The 20985-nt window shown below is 47.3% G+C and overlaps 7 protein-coding genes across 7 annotated transcripts; 2 read left to right on the forward strand and 5 right to left on the reverse strand.

The window, feature by feature from the left end:
- Positions 1-1245: 1245 nt before the first annotated feature.
- Positions 1246-3561, reverse strand: EDB82DRAFT_539676 (concanavalin A-like lectin/glucanase domain-containing protein). The gene is made up of 2 exons (XM_025728858.2): positions 3030-3561; positions 1246-2979 (listed from the first exon to the last, which is right to left on the reverse strand). The coding sequence occupies exons 1-2, from the start codon at positions 3124-3126 to the stop codon at positions 1745-1747; spliced, it is 1332 nt and encodes a 443-aa protein (XP_025583183.1). The 5' UTR covers positions 3127-3561; the 3' UTR covers positions 1246-1744.
- A 4781-nt stretch (positions 3562-8342) lies between these two features.
- On the forward strand, positions 8343-11063 carry EDB82DRAFT_559996 (uncharacterized protein). Its single transcript, XM_025728859.2, has one exon. The coding sequence runs from the start codon at positions 8363-8365 to the stop codon at positions 10844-10846; it is 2484 nt and encodes an 827-aa protein (XP_025583184.1). The 5' UTR covers positions 8343-8362; the 3' UTR covers positions 10847-11063.
- EDB82DRAFT_276795 (OPT oligopeptide transporter protein-domain-containing protein) lies at positions 10933-14219 on the reverse strand. Its single transcript, XM_025728860.2, has 5 exons — positions 13735-14219; positions 13548-13688; positions 13415-13496; positions 11274-13366; positions 10933-11226 (listed from the first exon to the last, which is right to left on the reverse strand). Exons 1-5 carry the CDS (start codon positions 13798-13800, stop codon positions 11020-11022), a joined length of 2589 nt encoding a protein of 862 aa, XP_025583185.1. The 5' UTR covers positions 13801-14219; the 3' UTR covers positions 10933-11019.
- Positions 14220-14511: 292 nt separating this feature from the next.
- EDB82DRAFT_539679 (cross-pathway control 1) lies at positions 14512-15683 on the reverse strand. Its single transcript, XM_065609314.1, has 2 exons — positions 15374-15683; positions 14512-15316 (listed from the first exon to the last, which is right to left on the reverse strand). Exons 1-2 carry the CDS (start codon positions 15387-15389, stop codon positions 14640-14642), a joined length of 693 nt encoding a protein of 230 aa, XP_065464239.1. The 5' UTR covers positions 15390-15683; the 3' UTR covers positions 14512-14639.
- A 1860-nt stretch (positions 15684-17543) lies between these two features.
- On the reverse strand, positions 17544-19188 carry EDB82DRAFT_276791 (uncharacterized protein). The gene has a single exon (XM_025728862.2). The coding sequence runs from the start codon at positions 18898-18900 to the stop codon at positions 17935-17937; it is 966 nt and encodes a 321-aa protein (XP_025583187.1). The 5' UTR covers positions 18901-19188; the 3' UTR covers positions 17544-17934.
- Positions 19189-19337: 149 nt separating this feature from the next.
- On the forward strand, positions 19338-20495 carry EDB82DRAFT_528085 (homoserine dehydrogenase-domain-containing protein; the record flags this gene model as incomplete). The annotated part of the gene is made up of 2 exons (XM_025728863.2): positions 19338-19374; positions 19435-20495. 2 exons carry the CDS (start codon positions 19338-19340, stop codon positions 20493-20495), a joined length of 1098 nt encoding a protein of 365 aa, XP_025583188.1.
- A 97-nt stretch (positions 20496-20592) lies between these two features.
- On the reverse strand, positions 20593-20921 carry EDB82DRAFT_528086 (uncharacterized protein; the record flags this gene model as incomplete). Its single annotated transcript, XM_025728864.1, has 2 exons — positions 20593-20775; positions 20829-20921. The coding sequence occupies 2 exons, from the start codon at positions 20919-20921 to the stop codon at positions 20593-20595; spliced, it is 276 nt and encodes a 91-aa protein (XP_025583189.1).
- Positions 20922-20985: the final 64 nt, after the last annotated feature.

Consider the following 20985-nt stretch of genomic DNA (forward strand, 5'->3'; position numbering starts at 1 on the left):
ATACGCATATTGAAATGGACAAATCATTTGTTCGCTGAAGTAACTCATACAGTCTCGTATAACTCTTCTTTCTGAAATGATCGATCCTCTATATCTAGTCCCCAACAGTTGGACAGATGTGAATACTTGGGATTCTACAAAAAGAGAAATATCACATGATTGAAAGATGCATTAGTTGTGATCAGCTTGTACAAATTCAGCCCAGTATTGACGTACCTTGACTGTCAAATAATAAAAAAGACGCCACAACTATTATTACTCAAGAGGAGAGACGACACAAATACATAGTAGTGCTCAATCAGGACAGAAACTTCTTTTATTCGTAAGTCTTGCCACACTTTCGGTATATATCTTCAGATCTAATTTCTTGCCTATGGATGGCATTGGAGTTGAAGGATGGCAGAGTGCTATGCAGTGGCTTGACCGCGTTGACAGAATGTGTCCCAGTTTCATCGTACTTGTACCCCGACCACTGTAACCAATACCAATTTCGACTGACTCGGTGCAAGAGCAGGCTTGTTTATGCAAGGCTTGATCATGGAGGGTGATAACCTTTGTGTACCTGCATATCCGCTCCACCCACCCACGGAAGAAGAAGCAAGCATCGGTAGATAAGCCAATTTGTTGGCAATGGTCCTTGATGTGAGAACCTCTAATCTTGTCACTACAGTATTTCCTTCTGTTGTTGTACTAACAAGCCTTGGCCAGTACTAATGTCTCATAGTTAAACTCAATCGACAGTCCCGAGAGACTCAATTTAACAATACAAGCCACGTCTCACAACCAAGACACCGCTATCATGAACTTAACCATTTATGTCTTTCCAGGCCAAGACTCTTCATTTCCCTCTTACGAGATCAGCCTCATCCACAACACTGTGCTATACGTACAACCTAGCCTTTGGTACCATTGATCGATAGTCTTATCTCTTACAACCCATTGCCAATATTTAGCCCTCAACGCTACGTCGCCCCCTTGCTGGCGATCTTTTCTTTATTGAATTGCCCTTACATCTTGGCTACTTCGCCGCATGCGGGTGTCCTTTTCTACGAACACCCAGCCTAGAAGGAAATGAGCCAAGTGCTTGGGTATCAAAAAGTAAACTTCACCAAGAAAAAGCCAAGTAAAAATGTCTCTAAGCAAATCAATTGCTTTTTGTTTTCAATGTTTCCCAAAAGCTTCTAATATCTGCCAAAAAATAGGTATCGTACGCATAAAATCTCAAATCCCAATGCCAAAAAGTAGTAGTAGTAGTAGTAGTAGTAGTAGTAATTCATCCAAGCCATACATGGTCTCTTTTCCATCTGTCAATGTCAAATCAGTCATGTCCATCTCTAGTAGAAACTCTTTTCTCTCGTATAGAAGCAAAAACGTTCATCCCGTCATTGTCCGCAAACAGCCAAACCCAATTTCCTTGGCCTATAGCCAAGGAAGTGCTGGGTGATGAGCTGCAGACGGACACAAGAGAGCAGGTCCTCATTAAAAAAACGGTAGGTTTGTTAAAAACGTGTGTAATGTTTGCTTGCCAAGAGCCCTCTTCCATGTAAACCTGTTTTTTTCTAGCGTTTTTTTATGTTTTTGGCCCGTCTCTTTCTTTCTTTTTCACCCTGAGTGATACGAAGAGGTTTGTGGGTTGCCTTGGCAAGCATTGTAAGGATCGACTCGAAGTAAGGGTGTAATTAGAATGGTCTGCTCTCGGGACCCCCGAGTGAAGAAGTGTAACAAAATCAGCAAGTGAAGTTGTTTAGATGAGGATCTGGGCGATCACGAGACCTGCAAAAGCAGTAATGATGCTTCCGGTCATGCGAGAGCCAGAGTTGACAGGGACAGGAGTAGTGTCGCTAGGAGCTCCTTCAGTGGCAGAGCCTGAGGGTGTGCCCTTGTCAACAGCAGCACCAGAGTTGACACCAGAGTCAGGGCTGGCGCTGGAATCTTCAGTGGCTGTAGCAGCAGCCTCCTCGGAAGCAACGGTGGTGCTGGCGACAGCAGTGGCAGTGGAGAAGGTGGTAGCAACTTCGGTGATCTTAGTCTCCTTGGTCTCCTTGGCAGACTCAGTCTGAGTCTCGTGAGTCTTGGACTCTTGCTCGGCGGTCTTGGTCTTGGTCACAACAGCACTGGTTGTCTCAATAACAGTGGAGGTGTGCTCAGCGGTCTTGGTCTTGGTAGGCTGAGCAGTCTGGGTAGCCTTGGTGACAGTGGTGCTGGCGCTGGTCTTGTCCTCGCCGTCGGTATCGGACAGAGTCTTCTTGACATCGATGCTCTCCCAGTCACCAGACTTGTCGGTCCAGACGTACTCCTTGGCACCAGAGCTCTGGCCAGGGGCGTCCTTTCCAGCGTAGTCGACGATGGTGATGCTGCGGTAGTAAGCATCAAAGGGAGCCTGCTTGAAGTCTGTGTAGCCGCCTGCCCACTCTCGAGTTCCCTCGTTGCTGTTCTTGCCACCGGCGACCCAGGTGCCCATCTTGACCTGCATGGGGGTCTGGGGGAAACCGGCGGTGCCCTTGGCATCGGCAGCGTTGAGGGTTCGAACAACGACATCGTCAATGAGCCAGTCGATCTTGGTGGATGTCCACTCAAGAGAGTACTTGTGAGTAGTGGTCAGAGGAGCAGCGACGGCGTGGTACTGAGCACGGTCGTAGGTGGTGGTGTCACCCTTGCTGAAGTAGTTGGACTGGACCTGAGCATCATCACCTCCAACCCACTCCCAGTCCACCTCGTCGAGGTCATCAGACTGAAGAACGGCGCTGGTAACGATGCCCTGACCCTTGGCAGCCTGGACAACAACGTCGACACGGCCGAAGAAGAGGTAGTTGTCTGATCGGATTGTGGGAGCCTCGGTCTCCTTGTTGATGCGGAAAAGAGCACCTCGCTCGCTGTACTTGATTTCTGTGGCAATCATGTTGTGGAAAGCACCGCATTCGCCCTTGGCCAAGTCACATTCGACCTTGGCGTCTCCAAAAGCAGGGTTAGGAGGGCAAGCTATGAGATGTTAGTATGTATTGCAGTTATGAGATGGATAGTTGACTTACTCTTCTTCAAAGGGTTGCATTCGGTGAAAGTTTGTGCGGAAACCATGCCAGCGCAGGCCAAAGCCATGGCGGCAGTAGTGAAGGCTTTTGTGAGCATTGCTGCTGGTGTGTCTGTGTGTATGTTGTGTGTATGTGTTGCTTATATATTCGAGCTGTGGTCAAGTAGCGTCTGAGCGAGAGAGACAACGACTTATATGAGCGATAGTGTGTAAACCTCTTTAGCGATAGTGATTTGATGTCTAATAATGACAGTGCTGTAAAGAAAACGGGAGAGGAGTATTAAAAGCGTGTGAGTGATGATAAACAGATAGATAGATACAATTATGAAGCTGAGAAAGAAAACGAGGGAACAGTCAATGTTTTAATGGTAAACGCCTTTGGTCTCGGCGTCTCGAGACAAGACAAGACTAGAGTCTGAAGGCGCTTCGATCTTGTGGATCTCTTTAACCCCTGGCCCTGATCCTTGTAAGGGCCCTCCCGCCAAGAAGGGCCAAGGGTAAGCCCCCTGTCATGTCATGAGAAGACAGAATCGAGAGACATTCCGGTTTCGAACGAGACACAGAAAAAGAGGGAAAAGCTTCAGACAGCTGATGGTCTGACACGATAAGGTACGTACTCTGAAGGCTGACAGTTTATGGTTAAGCCACTTGTCACTGTCGGCTCACATAGAGTTACACAACTCCCCTAAACTTTACTCTATTTCACTGACTGGCTGTACCGTATCTTGCTTCAGTAAAAGTGTATAGACGAAATGATATGTTGAGCTTGCCTATCAGTCGCTTGGGCTGGTTCGGGTAGGGAGTCACTGGGCGAGATACGAATTCGTACAGATAATCTTAGCTTCTTGGCTCTATGGTCATTCACAGCTCAAACCCATGTCGAGTGACAATCGGATTCTGTTAATAATCCGTGATGATCTTCTGAGAAGTGTGGCAATGTGGATAATGTTTAGACGAACCGTGCTAGCCATGACGTCTTTTTTCTCGTCTGTCGTATAGCAGTTTACATACCAGAACATCTTGGATATGTATTTACATTTATTATTGTCAGTGAGATTCTCACAGTATCGATATCCGTGAAGTTCCAAAACATTTCATGACGAATCTCATTGTGAAACTCCCTACCTCATGCAGAAGCCAACCAGTCAGAGACGAGGAGTTCCTGACGATCACCCTGTTCTGACACGCACCGTCTTGAATTCGTCAACTGGTTTCGTACTGAACCAACTAAAATTCCTCGAGTCAAGAAAAAAAAATGAAGAGGCTGAGGGAATTCCAGAACATGGCGAAATACGAAACTTACCAGCCTTGAGTAGCAATGTTGGTCACATTTCGTAAAAATAGGTACAACATCCAGACTCACAAGTTTCTCGGCACGTTTGCCGATAGTTTTGCGGGCAATTCTGATAAGGGAAATGGGGAAGAACAGGGGAGGATGGATGAGAGGCAAAGACAGACGGAGGAGACGAGAGGCGCAGACCATCTCGGCACTATCTTGGCCTAGTCTGGGCTGGACCCCTGAAAGCTGGGCTACCTTTGGGCTGGACTAGGCTAGGGAACTGGCTAACTGGGTGTTCATGTTGCTGCAAGACAATCTCATCCCTTGAATCCCAGGGTCTCGGTTTGTATCACGCATCAAGGGAGTCCCGAGTTCGTATGTACATCAACCTCAGCTTTGACTCTTGATTAACCATCTCCATAGAGACAAGAGAGCAAACACGAGATGACCAACTCTTGGCGTATGTCACTAGTCACTTGCCCAATCTATCGGGTCCTTCGTATAGCAAATTGCTTTCTTCTCTTGGCAGGCTAATACACTATCAGAGCGTCATATTCTTTTGGTGGACGACTGTTAGAGCCGAGCACAGAACAACTTCATCTTATTTCTCCACTGCTAGCGAGCAGCATTCCCCATATCTCTTTTACTTTCAGTCTGTTCTTTGCCCTTCACCAACGGTTGAGACCGAAAATGACCCGCTTGGATATCAGCTTTTCACTTGATATGATCCATCCAAGTTGGTACAGTAGCAGTGCTAGTTGACATTATTGCCATTGTCATTCCCTTCTACCAGTAGACTATTGGAGAATATCACGAGTTACAGTAACAGTAACAGTAGATCAGCGCGCGCCACAATCGACTTCTAATTTTACTCTTTTTCTTGACCAGTCTAGGTTAGCTTTAGTTTTTATGTCACCTGGACCTACAGAGCAATCATCTCGAGTCTAGTCCAGTCTAGCCTAGGTCATCCCGAGCTCTAACCCAAGTTGAGCCTCTTCTCTCATATGTAACGTTGGGCTGGATCTGGGGTCGCTTGATGGGTGGTCCCTGAATATCGGTCAAGTACGTGCTCTAGTTGCATGATTGACAGTTTATTACAGTAGAATCTAATATATTAATTGAGGCCCAACTCTGCTATAGATTGTTGGTACTATGTAATTGCACCACTCTATCTGTTTCTCTTAGTTCATCCTTTGTTTCACTCCGTCACACATTCCCCATTCCTCATAAATTGTATTGTTTGCATAAAACGTGACAAGGCCAAGTGAAACTATGTCATGTCAAGACAGTCAAATTAGGGCTACTGATTCAATCATCAGATCAACCAAGACATAACTCTATTCATAACAAAACACTATCCGAATCTTTCTCTTGTCCGTTAACCCTTCTCGAATGCCGAGTCTCCACCCCTTGACTTTTAACCGATCCTCAGTTTCAGAAATGGAGAACCTCGACGAATCATGTTACTAAAGGGCATTCAACCCTCTGAATATCCCTTGGGAGAAACAAACCCAAGCCTTGACGCGCGGTTTTTTCAGAATATTTTTTCATGTGAGAGATTAAGATTTTCAATGTTGACGCATTGGTTGTAAATCACCGCCACTTTGGACCATATACGAAGTGATCGACCTGTTAGAGTCCACCATTTGATCTTTCCTTGACGTTTACGGATGTTCATCTTGGCAGGTTCTTTCTACTGGTCTCTCAACGATGCTTCTGTCAGTATTTGGGTCCTCAGTCGATATCTGCAGATCATGTAACCTTGTATACTGTGTAGTCATCTCAACACACAGTCTTCGATCTGCTCCTTCAAAGGAGCATCAATAAAATAATCACATATTGAAACCAGATCGAATGTTGCCCTGTCCCTGGCAGTTTCCAAGATGCCGGTATAAGTAATCAAGTTTCAGATCCTACACTTCGAGTTCATGCACTCGTAACTCGAGACGAAACTTGTGCGTATCATTTCTCTTTCAAGGGTGTCATATCATACGGGTACATTTATCTGAAACCAGAAGCACATGACAATCAAGGTTAATAGGTAGGTTAATCTTAGAGTGTATTTGATGCTTGTCCATGACCTTCACGCAGATGACTACCCTATACCAATATACAGTAGACATTAACGTAATTACCAACCCTACCAACACCATCTAATTGACTAAACGAAAGATGCAGATAGGTTCTTGTTGAATATGTTTTAGCCTATATTATATCATATTTCTGCTGCATGTTTCTGGTAGCCTGTTTAGTACAACCCTAGTTTCGACTTAAACTGACATTACCCAAGCAAGATGAATGCACATTGAGTAGTCTTTGTTCCCATGTCATACAACACATATGCAATAACAACATTGACAAGTGGGTGTTCAGTCGAGAATACAGAATCTTTCAGGTCTTTGCGACCGATGTATCGCACATTCTTCAACATATGAATTATCTGAGTTATACTACTTGTTTTGAGATGGACTACTATACGGATCAAAGTGCAACAGTTGCTGATGACAGATTGAATCATTTCGATAGGCTGAGTAACATAATCTACCGTCTATTTAAATCAGAACTAAAACACGTTTCTTTGTGATTGTCTGTCGCCAAGGTACGAGATGCTAATATTATTGGGCAGTGTCACAACAATAACTATCCCACACCAACATCCTGTCAGCAATCAACCACCCACCACCAGCTCAGCTACTAAAAGCACGCTTAGAGTATGTAACATTCCTGTCAAAGCAACTGACAAATAAACAACGTATCAAATCAATGTCTGTGAGTCATCTGATAGACCCCAGGATCGTCGGGACGGAAACTAGCCTCGATTGCAGCTGCACAAGTCTGTCCCAGTGCAAAGGCAGCACCAGCAGATCGTACCTAAGGCGTAATATTGGCCCTTTACCGCCTTCAGTCTGTGCCTTGCATAAACTAAAATAGTCTCGAGTGCGGAGGGGAGGATGTCACGGCAGTCTGTGGGTAAGATGGGATGAGGAAGCCAGGCAGCTTAGACGCTAGTTCAATTTTCGAGGACACCACTATGAACCAGAATGAAGGGTTATCAGAGTATGTATTGTATGCGTAGAGTCAGTGTTAGGTTGCTATTGAACTGCTGCCAATGGGATTTTGATGTGACTGTTTCTTTGTTGATTTGGGGAAGTAGACAAACAAGATGCAACCCTCTTCTTTCATAGATCGATCAACAGGGACACAAGATCTTGATCATACAATGTTAACAACCCGGACTGTCATTATATGCACGATCATGCAGTGCGGATACAGATCCCGAGTGACAGCTGCACGTACATGATTCATGTCTACATCCATGTCCGACCCTCTTCGGCATCTTGTCATGACCGTCACTCTCCTCCCCAAGTCTACAGCCATCGTTTGACCCTCTCCACTAACCAAACTGCCTAACAAAGGTCCATAGAGGTAACCAAGTATCATCAGACCAAAGAAAATCAGCCCTAGGTGGAAACAAAGTTATCGACCAAGTGGCGGACGCCTCTTTCTTGCACGGTTACAACGGCAATCCCAGGAACCAGGCACCGCTCTTTCATCATGAACACCAGCTTACTATGTAGACCGACTTTGTGAGAGAGCGTCATGGTTCCCGTTGGAAAAGCTTAAAGCCACCGTTTTGCTTTCTCTTTCGCGGTGTTCTGCTGAGACGTTAAAGGCGTTGACGCCACAAGAAAACAGATCCGTGGCGTCTAGATCGATATCGTTTCGAAACAGAAAGGGAGACTATACTTATGATGGATTTAGCGTCAGGGTCGTGACGTTTTCCATTGGGGAGAGCCGTTTGACTCCAACGTTTGGGGCGCTGAGAAGACGCCGGATTTGGTCAAAGGCCATGAAATGGTGGATTCTTTCTTTTTATTCTAGAAGGAAGAGTGTGTGTGACGTAAGTCAGTCGATCATATGGTGTAAGTGAGAAAGAGTCACGGCTGTTTGATAGAAAGCATGAAAGAAATAGTATATATGGTTCATGAGACCGGGGTCCTTTTGGTTCATCATCACTCTCTTGTTCGGCCATTCATTCACTCACTTCTTTCAAAATGGCCTGGTCAAAGTCCTTCGTTCTTCTGATCGCCTCCTACAGCGTTGCCGGTGTTCAAGCAGGCCCATGCAAGCCTCGCTCACCCAGTTCCACTATCCCTACCTATCCGGTACCCCAGTCACTCTCTACCAAGACCACCACTGTCACTTCTTCAGCTACAATAGTTACTTCTGTGCCTTGCTATGGCTCAGACTGTAGTTCCAACACTCTCGTTTCAACAACCAAGGCCACTTCTATTCCTTGTTATGGCCCCAACTGCAGTATTCCATGCTACGGTCCGTATTGCAACTCTGGCAGTACATCCACTCTCGTTTCCGCAAACACCCAAACCACTTCTATACCATGCTATGGTTCAGATTGTAGCTCTGCCACTCTTTCAAAGACCACCGGTCTATCTACTGGAACAGAGCAATCCTCAGCTACTACTTCTCACGAAGCCTCTTCAGGCACCACAACCATACCAAATGGCTCTTCCACAACATCTTCTTTGTCCACTTCTGGCATGACCAACACACAAACCACAACTAACACCGATACAACAAAGGATACTTCTGTTACTACCAAGGGAAGCTCTACCACAGCTGAGCGCAGCACTGACACTGCTTCAACACAAACTGGTGCTTTCAGCACAACCCAACAGACCTCTACTGCTACCACATCTGCTACACGATCTGGTACCACAGAGACTAACACACTCTCTACAAACACTGGAAGTACCCTTACTGCAAAGACCGAGACCACAACTGTAACTGGTTCAACATCTACCAATACGCTCTCTACAAATACAGTCTCTACCGGCGCATCCTCTACAAAGACCGATACCACAACCGGATCGGCTTACACCAATACGCTCTCTACCAACACAGTCCCTACAGGCACTCTTTCTACAAACACGGCTTCTACCAATACTGGAAATACTGAGACAACAACTGGATCAGTTTCAACCAATACGCTCTCTACAGGCACTCTCTCTACAAACACTGGAAGCACTCTCACTGCCAAGACCGAGACCACAACTGCAACTGGGTCAGCTTCCACCAACACTCTCTCTACCAATACAGTGTCTACAAACACGATCTCTACAAATACTGGAAAGACTGATACCACAACTGGATCAGCTTCCACCAGCACTCAAAGCAGCTCGGCTACAGCGAGCATTACTGTCTCAAGTGACACTACCGCTTCTTCAAGCACCACCACAGGATATGACACCTTCACCTCTACAAACACCCAGAGCAAATCATCAGAGACGACCACTAGCAGTGGTACTTCTCAGACATCAGGATCGAACACTTCTGGTTCTACTACAGTAACCTCAGCTACAAGTGAGGGTTCTTCCACTACTCAGAAGAGTACCACCGGAAGCGAGACTTCCACTATGACACAGTCTTCGCAGACCACTTCTATTCCCTACGTTCCTAGTACTTCCACGAACTCCGGTAGCTCCTCGGTCGCTACGACCCAGACTACAACTGGATCCGGGTCTTCTACTACCGGTGCTTCATCATCTACAATTGGATCTTCGACTCAGACCGGAGGTTCTACTACAACCGGGTCGGTAACTTCTGTGACTGTTATTTCGTCATCGACTGGTAGCTCTTCGGTTGTTACTACTCAGACAGATTACACAACTGGTTCTGGATCTTCCACAACTGGTGCTTCCTCATCTACTGGAGACTCTTCGACTCAGACTGGAAGCTCTACTACAACTGGAACTGCAACTGCACAGACTGGCACTTCCACCACGTCTGACAGTTCTTCAGCTACTACTACACAGACCATTTCTTCAACTGGATCTGCATCTTCTACCACTGGTGGTTCAACATCAACTGGCGGCTCTACCACACAGTCCACTGGAACTTCTTCCACCGGAGGAAGTACATCCACATCAGTGCCTTATTCGGTACCTAGTGGAACATCCAGTGCTTCAACTTCCCAGTCATCAAACACTTCTCAAAGCTCGGGTATTTCCTCCACAACCAACTCGGTCCCTTCAACTACAGCTACACAGCCCTCAACCACTCAAGTTACATCAACTACCGCCTCGGGGTCATCCACAATCACATCCATCCCATATTCCGTTCCGACAACCATGTCAACAAAGACCTCATATGGAACATCATCAGCGACATCAGGCTACCCACCACCAAAGCCAACTTGCTTCCGCTACACTCTCGTCGAGAATCCTCCCACCCCAGGAAAGTGTGGCAACACGGGTCTTAGCGGTGGCAGAAAACCCAACTTTCTCGGCAAAGGTGATGCAGACAGCCTCGAGACGTGTGGACAGAGCTGTGGTGAGAAGAAGGGGTGCAAGGTTGTTGTCTACGGCTACAAAGAGTCTGATTACAACAGACCCTATTGCCAGTTGCTCGATGGACCTCAAATTCGTGAAGCTAGAGATAGTACAGCGTGGAGATGGTATGATATGTCTTGCTTCAACCCGGATTGTGTCGCACCACCTGGGTATGAATGCGGTTATTAAATGAGTTTGGCATTTTCCCTTGGTGTTCATTTGTCTAGCCATGGCGTTTTGTCTTCTATATACCGTTTCATCAATAGAACATCTGCTCTTTTACATCCCACTCTTGAAAAGACCCCATTCCTCGCAGTGTCTTAGTGATCACAATGCTTCATTGTGCTTGATTCAAATTGTTTTTAGCTGAAATCTCCTATTCGAGGACCGAAATACTCATTCTGAGCAAGAGTCTTGAGAAAGCAAGACTGAGTCCCATCACAACCTTCGTACGGAACTCTGTTACCCCACCAGTCAAGATTGATGTCGTGATATTGCAAGCCAAAGAAAATAACCAGTGCAGATATGGCGATACCGACCGAGAAAGCGGCAGAGAGGATATAATTATACTGAGAAACCATTAGTACTCGAACAAGACTGTTGTGTAAAAGCATACCTTGGCCCAGAATGCGAGATATCGCTTCTTGATATACATCCAGGAAAGCCAGCCAATCGGCACAGCAGGCCAGATATAAGTGATGTTGTAAGGCGCCCAGAGCATACCTCCCGCAAGAAAAACAACTGGGTGAATACTCCGTATGAACTTAATGTTTGGGTATTTCTTCCCAAGCCACCAGAAGAGAAGAACGATAGCCACGCCAAACGGGAAGCCCATCAAAGCCTCGACATATTGACCCCCAGGGCCGAATAACTTCTTAGGTCCAATAGTCCCCCAAAGCACAGCCGCAGTGAAGAAGTTGTTCATGCCAGGACACATAAAACGGTATGGAGCATCCTGTGTACACACGCCCTCCAGACTTATCTGGTACTGCAATACACCGACGGAAACAAGCGTCGACACAAACGTGGGGACCATCTGTGCCCAAAAGGTAAAACGTGGTGGTATCTTGAGGTAGTGCGCTAGTTTTAGGTCTGCACTGAAGTAGACTGCTTGAGCGCAAGTGCTGTATCCAAAGGCTTTGAAGAAACACATGGCAATGGCGTTACCCTCGACAAAGGCACCACCGAGGAATTCGGACAAGACGTTAAGTGAGACGCCAATTCCAGTGGTTGCTGATATAATGCCAACAGGGACGACAAATATCAGACTCAAGATGACACCGAAAGGCACGACTGCGGGTGTGGTGTGTGTTGGCCATTGAGATACACCGACAACGCCTACAGTGAAAGCTATCACAAGACATGCCAAGTACCACCACTCGGGGACTTCGCGGTAGGTCTTCATTTGACGATTGTGTGCATCCATTACTTGCTCATCCTCAGATTCATTCTTCCTTGACGGGCGGAAACTGTCAGCTAATCCCCTGAGCCCCATGGTGATTGTTCGGTGGTGATATAGCACAGCATAGGTAATGGCAGCCGTATAGAGGGAGAACAAGAACATGTAAGAGCTAATATGTGCAGCTGACAGAAATGCAGGCGAGTATGCTTCGTACTTTTCAGAGTCAAAAATACCGCGCTCATCAATGATGGCAGATACGTTATACAGCCCCCCAAAGTGATCAAACACTCTGTTCGAGTTGATGGGCAGATAAGCAGTGCTATAGCCATTCCCGTAGTAAACGCCAAGTATAACAAAGCAAGTCAGCAGTGCGCCACATAATAGATTAAAGGTTGCGAAGAAGGGCACCATGAGAGGATCACAACCCAGCGTAACTATGTTCCAGTCAAACGTTGGGAAGGGATTGATGCCCAGGCCAGTATATCCGCCCGTAACATTAGCCAAGTCGCCGTTGTTGGGGGATATCCAGGTCATCCAACTGAACCAACTCAGGCCAGCAAAAAGATAATTGGGTAGCCAGAAGTAAGCAAACATTGCGCAAAAGGCTATGCTGAAAAATCTAAAGCGAGATGTGTTCCATATCCTCTTGAAGGGACCCGGCACTGGGACGTCTCCCTCATCGTGTAGTGCCGTGTTGAGGGCGATGTATACCAATGTCGTTGGCCACAGACAATATGAAGGGTAGACGAGGAAGCGTCTACAAATACCAGCAAGTCCATAACCGATGAACTTGCTGGAAAGACCGAGTAGGATCTGATATCCCATGCTCAATGCGTAGGGTTGATTAAAGTACTGCGGAAGATACTGGATCCAAATGATGTAGTTTGTATATGGCGTTCCCATAGAGATGCTCGACATAATAGTAATCAACATATGTTCTTTCTTGTTGAACTTTCCAGGATTGAGACTGTGTCGCGCACCGAAGAGAGTGAAACCAATATCGGGCAGAATCTTCTCGAGGAACATTCCAAAAGGGTATGCCAGGAGTTGAGGCACCGCCAAACTGACGCCGATCGTGGGTTGACGGATCTCGAAGAAGCTGTTGATGAAGGAGGCGGTGCAGGAGAAGATAAGACCGATGAACCAGGCGCGTATCGTGGAGCAGGGCATGCTTGGGTCATCATGGTTATCGACCACGGCGCGGACTTCAGCGTATGGTGAATTGTGTGTGATCAACGCTGCCTCGACCTTTATCTCTTTTATGAGTGTCTGATGTCGTTCAGGATGTTTTAAGACATCATCTTGGTCTGTGATATGTGAGTGTGTGTTGTTTGGATGCTTGTGGGTTAATATACCTAGGAAGTATTCAATCTTTTGGATGACTGAGAGAGGAAAGTTGGGATCTCTCTTGTGAAGCTTGTATACCTTGCTCATCATCTATAGCTCGTCAATTCCTGCAAGGTGAGTAAAGAGATTCGAAATTCTCACTTTGTGGACATGTTCCAGAGACAGCGTTGCCGCAATCTCCCTTGCTTCAAGCAAGTCATCTTGGGTAACGTCAAGATCTCTCTTAAATCTGCCCTCAACCTCGTCTGCCTCTTGCGAATTGGGAAGTGAATCATCGCGGGACTATATGACATGTTAGATTGGCCAAAGACGCAAAGGGAATACTGACTCTTTCAGTGAACTCGACATCTGGAGCACTCACTAGAGCCTCCGACTTTTGTGTCTGGCTTGCCATGAGGATAGAATTTTGATGGTCATTGATACTAGAGAATTATGTTGAGAAAGAAGATATGACGACGGGTTTCTGATCCTAAAATAACCAAGTCGGTTGGTAGTACAAGAAGCAAATATATACAATTGGGAGATTAAGGTCAAGCCTCCAGCCCTATATTACCTTGCAAAGATTACATGATCGGCCGCGCGGGTTCATGATTAAAGATGATAAATGCCTTGCCAAGAGATCAGGTCCATCATGTTGCACCAATAGGTTAGCGGCTCACTGGGGATAAATATGCTTATTTTAATAAGCCGCAGTACAAGGGTGAAGTTTATCTCGGCTTGACCGATGGCGATAGATACAAGGCAATGCAATGTAACACAATACGTCAAGCTGACTACGTTTTATGTATGATTTGACTAAACTACTTTAATTGGGTTTCTCAGGCTTACTTTGATCAACGGTGAACAATTAGACAATATTCAAAACATGGTATTGGTCAGCCCTACTGGGCTGTGCATTTTGGCCACCTTGACTCCATCAAATGCATCTTGACGATATCACTTGTTGGTTTACGGGTACATCAAATAGAATATGACTACGCACTGATACAGTTAGTTGACTGTGTTGCGAGACCTCAGTCGGTCGAGACAAGCAAAGGGGCAACAATGGGCTTTATGTAAAGATACAAGTAGTGACCAGAGACTCAATATTCACATGTGATGGACAATTAATTCATAAACAATTTGATTGACTGATTTGACTGATAGGAATCAATGAAACTTGATTAAAACTCAATAAACGAAACCAACGATATCCCGATATTGGCGAAAGAAAGTAATTCCACTTTTAATCCATTATTGCGCACCTGATTGCGCAAGAGCGATCCTCTTCCAGTGATCACGCTCTTCTTCCAACTTGGCAATCTTGTCTTCCAGTTCCTCCATCTTCATTGCCTTGCGCTCCCGAGACTTTCGTGCGGCAAGAGTGTTACGAGCACGCTTCATAGCAATGATGTCACTAGGGTCATCGATGATGATGGGAGGCAGAGGCTTGTCTCGCTTGCGGGCATTAACACCAGCCACAGAAGAGTGGCGAGTGGAAGGCGATGTACCCGACTTGCGACGGGGCATGGGAGGAGACTGAGCATCAGAGTCCAACTCATCAGACTTCATCTCAGGAGAGGTCTCAACACTCAGCTGGGGAACAGCTGAGGGTTCCGTAGGGAACAGAGGAAACCAATCTCCAGCAGGTGTGTCGAAATCGGCATTGCCAAAGTTGGGAGACACATCATACTGGTCAAAGTCCGGAGACTCATTGTAGATGGATGGAGAGGTCAAAGCCGTGAGGGCCGACGAGTTGGGAGCAGACATGAAAGGTTCTTGAACAAGAAGATCCTGAGGCGAGATGGTCGCCAAGTTGGCAATAGAGCTAGACGCACTGCTGCTAAAGTCAAAGACAGAAGCAACAGCAGGTGAGGAAAAGGCCGTGTGGGCCCCGCCCTCGAAGGCAGTGAACTCTTCGAGTTCGACGTCTGATGAAGATGGTGAGCTTGTGGAACTAGTAGATATCTCATCAGAGGGGTACAAACCTGCAGCGTTCATCATCCTGGCGGTTTGTTGCGGGACGCTACCTGTACTCTGGGAAAAAAGAGGTACTGGGGGTCGAGCAGCACGGTTCTGCTGGTTCAATGCAGTAGATGACGAAGGGGCCGAAGAAGCGTAAAACTGGTTCGTGGGGCGGTTGTTGTTTACAGTAGACGAAGGACGACCAAAAGCCTGGAGCAACTGGGCTACTCGTTGATTCTGAACAGCAGGGGAGACAGGCTGTTGGCGGTTTTGCAGATGAGACGAGTGACGACGCTGGTTTGGCAGCGATGTTGTTGTAGAGCGATTAGGGGGCTGATCGAACAAGACAAAGTCCTGACGCGGTGATTCGGGACTCTGTAACTGTTGCGCGGATTGTGCCGGCAGGCTGGGACTGGTGGAGAGAAGCCATGGTGATTGGGGATCCGTGGTGAAGACTGGGAAGTCTTGGCCTGAAATGTTGGCGGTTGTGAGGGAACTGGAGCCGAAGCTATTCAAAGCAGTGCTGAAGTTCAGGTCGACCGTGAGGTGAGCTGAACGGGTTGGTTGAAGAGTGGGGATTAACTTGTTAGGGTCCTGAGACGTAATTTTGACTGAGGCTTGGGGGGAACAACGGGGAAGGGGGGTTGTTTAGAACATCTTGATTGCCTTGGGCTGTAAATCTTGATGTAATTGTGTTTGTATAAAAGTTTGGGGTGAGGAAAGGAAGAGAGGGAAAAAAGAAAGCCTCAGGATGGGCGGATGGGGACAATTTGTATTTCTCAGGCAGCAATCAGGACGAGGGTTTGTGCGAGGTACAAACCCAGAATAGCGGGCCTGAGGTTGACACTAACAATTATTGCCTCAGATGGGGCTTTTCCTCGTTAGCCGATGCTTTGCGTTGCCAAGTACTCCTACCAAAAAGTGCGCCCTTTGGGTCAGCAAGGGTCGGGCAATGAGTCACATTTTTTCGTGCTAAAGCTTAATTAGGACTGGCCGAATGTCTCTGGTGCAACCAATTCTCAACATGGCGCATCCTGCGACAGACCAAAATGCCAGAATTTAGGACTAAGCCTCCACCGTTCATCCTGTACGGCATTGTACTGTACAGCAAAGCAAAGCACAGCCAGCACAACGCATCGCATCACAGAACCATATATAGATACCAAGGTACTGTGAGGACTCAATTTGACCACGCAAGTCTCAAATGGGGCGCCCTGGTATCCTATTTTCCCCGTGTTTTCACTCTCATGCTCCATCTGAGCGCCATTATTCTTATCGTTGTCTTTGACCTCTTGTTGCACTGTAACCAACACTAATATGCTGCCCTGGCGCAGGTAGGCTTAGAAGTTAGCGTATTACTCTCCGTAAGCAACTGACAATGCCCCTGCCTCTAAACTCTCTATTGGCCGAATTTCCATTCCGCCCTGTTGACCTGCTGAAGAACCTGCCAATCACCATCTATCTACGGGTACTAAAACCGTGGGCTCGTGTTTCCAACCTCTTATTGTCCCATACCACAACTACGACGACGACGACGACGACGACGATAATAAACCAGTCTCATGTCGCGAATTCTTGCAGCTGACGAGGATGTTTGAAAAGAGAGAAAAAATAGGACAACGAATCCTTCCTCTGAATAGGGGGTGCAAGTCAACGGTGCCGCCCATACATTGTACAACACATGCATCTCTTATTTGTTCGTTCCCAACTCTTTGTCTCAGTTTGCCTACCAGTCTGCCTACGTATATGCCTACATATGCCTTCCGGCCCGTCCATCCAGCTGCCGTGCCCTGCGCGCCATGAATCGGTCAAGAAATTCGGCGGAAATTTACTCGTCAATTTCCCCATGTTCCAGTCCTAGTGTGATAGAGAGTCCTTGAAATTCGTAGGTCCAGGCATAGCAAATTACCGTCTCAGCCGTCCCATCCGATCGTTGTTACAGTAGGTGGACGAGGAATTGTCCCCATGTTTCAACTCCATCACACTGTGTCAGATTAAATGCCTCTTTTCTTTTCATGTTAGCCGCAGCAACACATTTCGTATTGAGGCAGGGAGGCTACCCTAGTTGGAGTCGAACCATTCATAGACCAGTAATCGGTGGACATGGGCTGAATCTGAGGCCCTCATGAGTTCAGCCCACTCGTGTTGGGATTCTACTACATGGATGGGAAAGTCCTGAAAATCGATTTTCTGCACTGCGTATCAGTATCGTGTTCCTGGTTCTTATCTCTAAATCCTAACTCTCAACACCACCCTCTCTGAGATTATCTTCAACTTCCTATCACAACCCAGCTAGTTAAGACGCTTCTCCAGGCTAGTAAGCAGAAGTGGGTGTTGTCGAATGTCTGCAGGACCAACTGACAAAGCATCTCGACTTTTCTATCCCAGATTGGAAATTCTTCGGGACGCGCAAATGGCGACTCAATCAGTTTAGGCCTGATGTTGGTATCGTCGGAACCTCCTGTTTAGGACTCCGCTCGACGACATATCCTCATATTAAGTGGTATCTCAATTCCGTACAGCGGAATTGACTTCGAAAACTACGACGTCCGATATCTTGATTCCTCATCAAGATCTCCATTCTTCAGTCCAGCCTATCCAAGAATGAATCAGCCTGCTTCTTGGCTCTCCGAGTTGCCATTTCCTCCCTTCGCTTCTCAATTTCCCGTCTTCTAGCCTCCTTCTGTTCCTCACGCACCCGTCGCTGTTCCTCCGTCTTACGCCGCTCTTCCGCGAGCCCCTCCATCTCCGTTGTTCGGGTCTCATCGTCTTGACTAAACTTGTAAAAGCCTGTTCCCTTGGTCCGAATTTCCCAATCTGCGTCGTAGTGCTGCGCTGGCGGTGGTGTTGCGCTGCGGTCTCGCTTCCGCGCCAGCTCTTCCATCTTGTTCGGGTCGTCGGGGTTGAAAGCCATAGATTGTATTGTGTCTCCCACGATGAGGTTGCCCGGCGCGCTGGGTCTTGCCGACATGCGTTCGAGTTCTTCGGCTCCCAATAGACCGCGTCGCGCTCTGCGATCCAACTTTTCCTTTTCTGCTTTGGTGACTTGCCGTACGCGACCAAACTCATCCTCATACTCGACCATCTGGCTGCTTTCCTCATCGTTATCTTCATCGCTGCTCGTCTCATAGTCTTCCTTTGTCTCCTCTCCTTCCGCCCATTTTCGATCAAAGTCTATTAGCGGCGCGGCTTCATTCTCTTTGGCAACATAATCTCCTCGCTTCATCGCTGCGTAAAGACGTGCCTTTTCCTCCATTCGTCGCTTGGCGCGTGCCAACTCTTGAGTTTCTTCCTCTGTGCCAGTAACCTCCTTTAATTGCAGCTTTTTTGATCCATCAGACTCCTTGCTTCGTTTGGGTTTTGAGCCTTTGAATATGTCATCTTTGCCTTCTTTTTGAGAGCGAGACCGGCCAGCTGATGTCGCGCCTGATGAGGAGTTTGACATCAATGATGTCAATTGAGCAGTGAAATCAAGCGAAGTAGATAATGTTGCATCACGCTTCGGCTTTTTAGTAGGACGTTGTCCGTATAGATTCGGGTCCTGTGGCATTTTGTCTGTATTCGATAGTTCGCGTATGTGTTTTTGAGTACTTGGTTGTTGATGATCGCGATGAAGTAAGTACCAAGACGAACGCAATGCCACATGGGCAGTCAAACAAAACCGTTGCTACTCAACCTGAGGCAATCACCACCAAGGCTTGAACAGCAACATCGACAGCCGGGTCAACATTCCAATCACTATAAATAAATACATACTATGAAAACTGAAAATATCATGATTTACAACGTCTGCCTATCATATTCAAAGTGGACTCATCAATTAATTGTGAACCCAATTGGTTATTCCTGAAGTGCCTCCGATTGTAGGGTAATCCACCGCGGGGTTCTGTTGCGTGCTCAAATCACTGTCCTGAGTGCCCCGCCATCGGAGCTTGACTTTATTCCTTCACAAGCTTCATCAACAGTTCTGCAAGTACCACAGCAATCATGGCCGCTACCAAGCAGGTTTTCATCGGAATTATCGGTAATTGAAACATTCGAAACTATAAATACACAACTTTATAAACTAATGTCCCAACAACAGGCGCCGGAGGTGTTGGCAAGGCCTTTATCGACCAGCTCCAGTCCCTTGCTGCTCGAAAGCCATCCCCGAAACTGAACCTTGCCTACATTGCCACGAGCCGCAAGGCCATCTACAACGACGACTACTCTCCCATTAACCTCGAGAACGTCGTTGACACTCTCAGTTCCTCGTCCAAGGCCCCGCTCGCTCTCGCTCAGGTCGTCGAGTACCTTTCCAAAGCCCCCGCCAAGACCGTTCTTGTCGACAACACCAGCTCTCAAGATGTCGCTGAGCTGTACCCCCTTGCTCTGAGCCGAGGCATCAGCATTGTTACACCCAATAAGAAGGCCTTCTCTGGATCATACAAGCTGTGGCAAGACATCTTCTCAGCTGCCGAGTCATCGGGTGCCCGTGTCTACCACGAGTCCTCCGTCGGTGCTGGTCTCCCCGTCATCTCCACCCTGAAGGATCTCGTTGAGACCGGCGACAAGGTCACCAAGATTGAGGGTGTTTTCAGTGGCACCATGTCTTTCCTCTTCAACTCCTTTGCTCCTACTGAGGGCCAGGGCGGCAAGTGGTCTGAGGAGGTCAAGAAGGCCAAGTCTCTGGGCTACACCGAGCCTGACCCCCGAGATGACCTCAACGGTCTTGACGTTGCCCGAAAGCTGACCATTCTCGCTCGTCTGGCTGGAATCCCCGTCGAGTCTCCCACCTCTTTCCCCGTGCAGAGCCTTATCCCCAAGGAGCTCGAGTCTGTTTCCAGCGGCGACGAGTTCCTCGAGAAGCTCCCTGCCTTTGACTCTCAGATGGAGGAGACCAAGGCTGCTGCTGAGAAGGCCGGCAAGGTTGTCCGATTCGTTGGAAGCATCGATGCTGCTTCTAAGCAGGTCAAGGTCGGCCTGGAGCAGTTCGATCGCTCACACCCCATTGCTGCCCTGAAGGGTAGCGATAACATTATCAGCTTCTACACTGAGAGATACGGAAGCAACCCCCTGATCGTCCAGGGTGCGGGTGCTGGAGGTGACGTGACCGCCATGGGAGTCACCGCTGATCTGATCAAGGTTTTGTCGCAGATTGCATGAATGTTGAAATAAAATAGCCAAAAATAAAAGCGCCAAGTTTGAGTTCCCAGCAATTTCGAAGAGAAAAGAACATATTGTTGTGTTTCGCCGTAAACAATTAAAGTGATGCTTTATCTATTCCTGTTGCTATCGCCGCAGCATGTGGGTTCGTTGTAACAACAGTATTGGGCTCGTCAGTCGGTGGAGGATTATCGTTACAGAGGTTCCTCCACGTCCAAAGACAGAAGTCGAATATCACAAGAAGAATGACGGGGACAAATAACATAAGACCTAGGCCGAGCTATCCGCACATTAGTCGCAAGCGCAAAGGTAATCAGGTCAATCAGCACTTACACAGACAAGAGAGATCAAGTTGACGATAGAGGAGTACTCAGGCATTAGAGGACTGAATAGGTTCCATGACGTTTCAGAGGACATGACAGACATTCCGGGCAGCGCTACAGATTGCTTCGAAATAAAAAAGCTCATGACTTGAGAAAAAAGCGAATGA

The sequence above is a fragment of the Fusarium venenatum genome (assembly GCF_020744135.1).
Source record: "Fusarium venenatum strain MPI-CAGE-CH-0201 chromosome Unknown EDB82scaffold_3, whole genome shotgun sequence".
In the NCBI taxonomy this organism is placed as follows: Eukaryota; Fungi; Ascomycota; class Sordariomycetes; order Hypocreales; family Nectriaceae; genus Fusarium; species Fusarium venenatum.

Bases quoted from the DNA above. Each gene is read 5' to 3' on its own strand.
- EDB82DRAFT_276791 (XM_025728862.2), bottom strand. From the start codon at position 18,900: ATGCCACAGGACCCGAATCTATACGGACAACGTCCTACTAAAAAGCCG.
- EDB82DRAFT_539676 (XM_025728858.2), bottom strand. From the start codon at position 3,126: ATGCTCACAAAAGCCTTCACTACTGCCGCCATGGCTTTGGCCTGCGCT. The intron at 2,980-3,029 runs GTAAGTCAACTA...AACATCTCATAG, and splicing joins ATGCAACCCTTTGAAGAAGA to CTTGCCCTCCTAACCCTGCT.
- EDB82DRAFT_276795 (XM_025728860.2), bottom strand. From the start codon at position 13,800: ATGGCAAGCCAGACACAAAAGTCGGAGGCTCTAGTGAGTGCTCCAGAT. The intron at 13,497-13,547 runs GTGAGAATTTCG...GACGAGCTATAG, and splicing joins CTCTGGAACATGTCCACAAA to ATGATGAGCAAGGTATACAA. The intron at 11,227-11,273 runs GTATGCTTTTAC...ATGGTTTCTCAG, and splicing joins ATCTCGCATTCTGGGCCAAG to TATAATTATATCCTCTCTGC.
- EDB82DRAFT_559996 (XM_025728859.2), top strand. From the start codon at position 8,363: ATGGCCTGGTCAAAGTCCTTCGTTCTTCTGATCGCCTCCTACAGCGTT.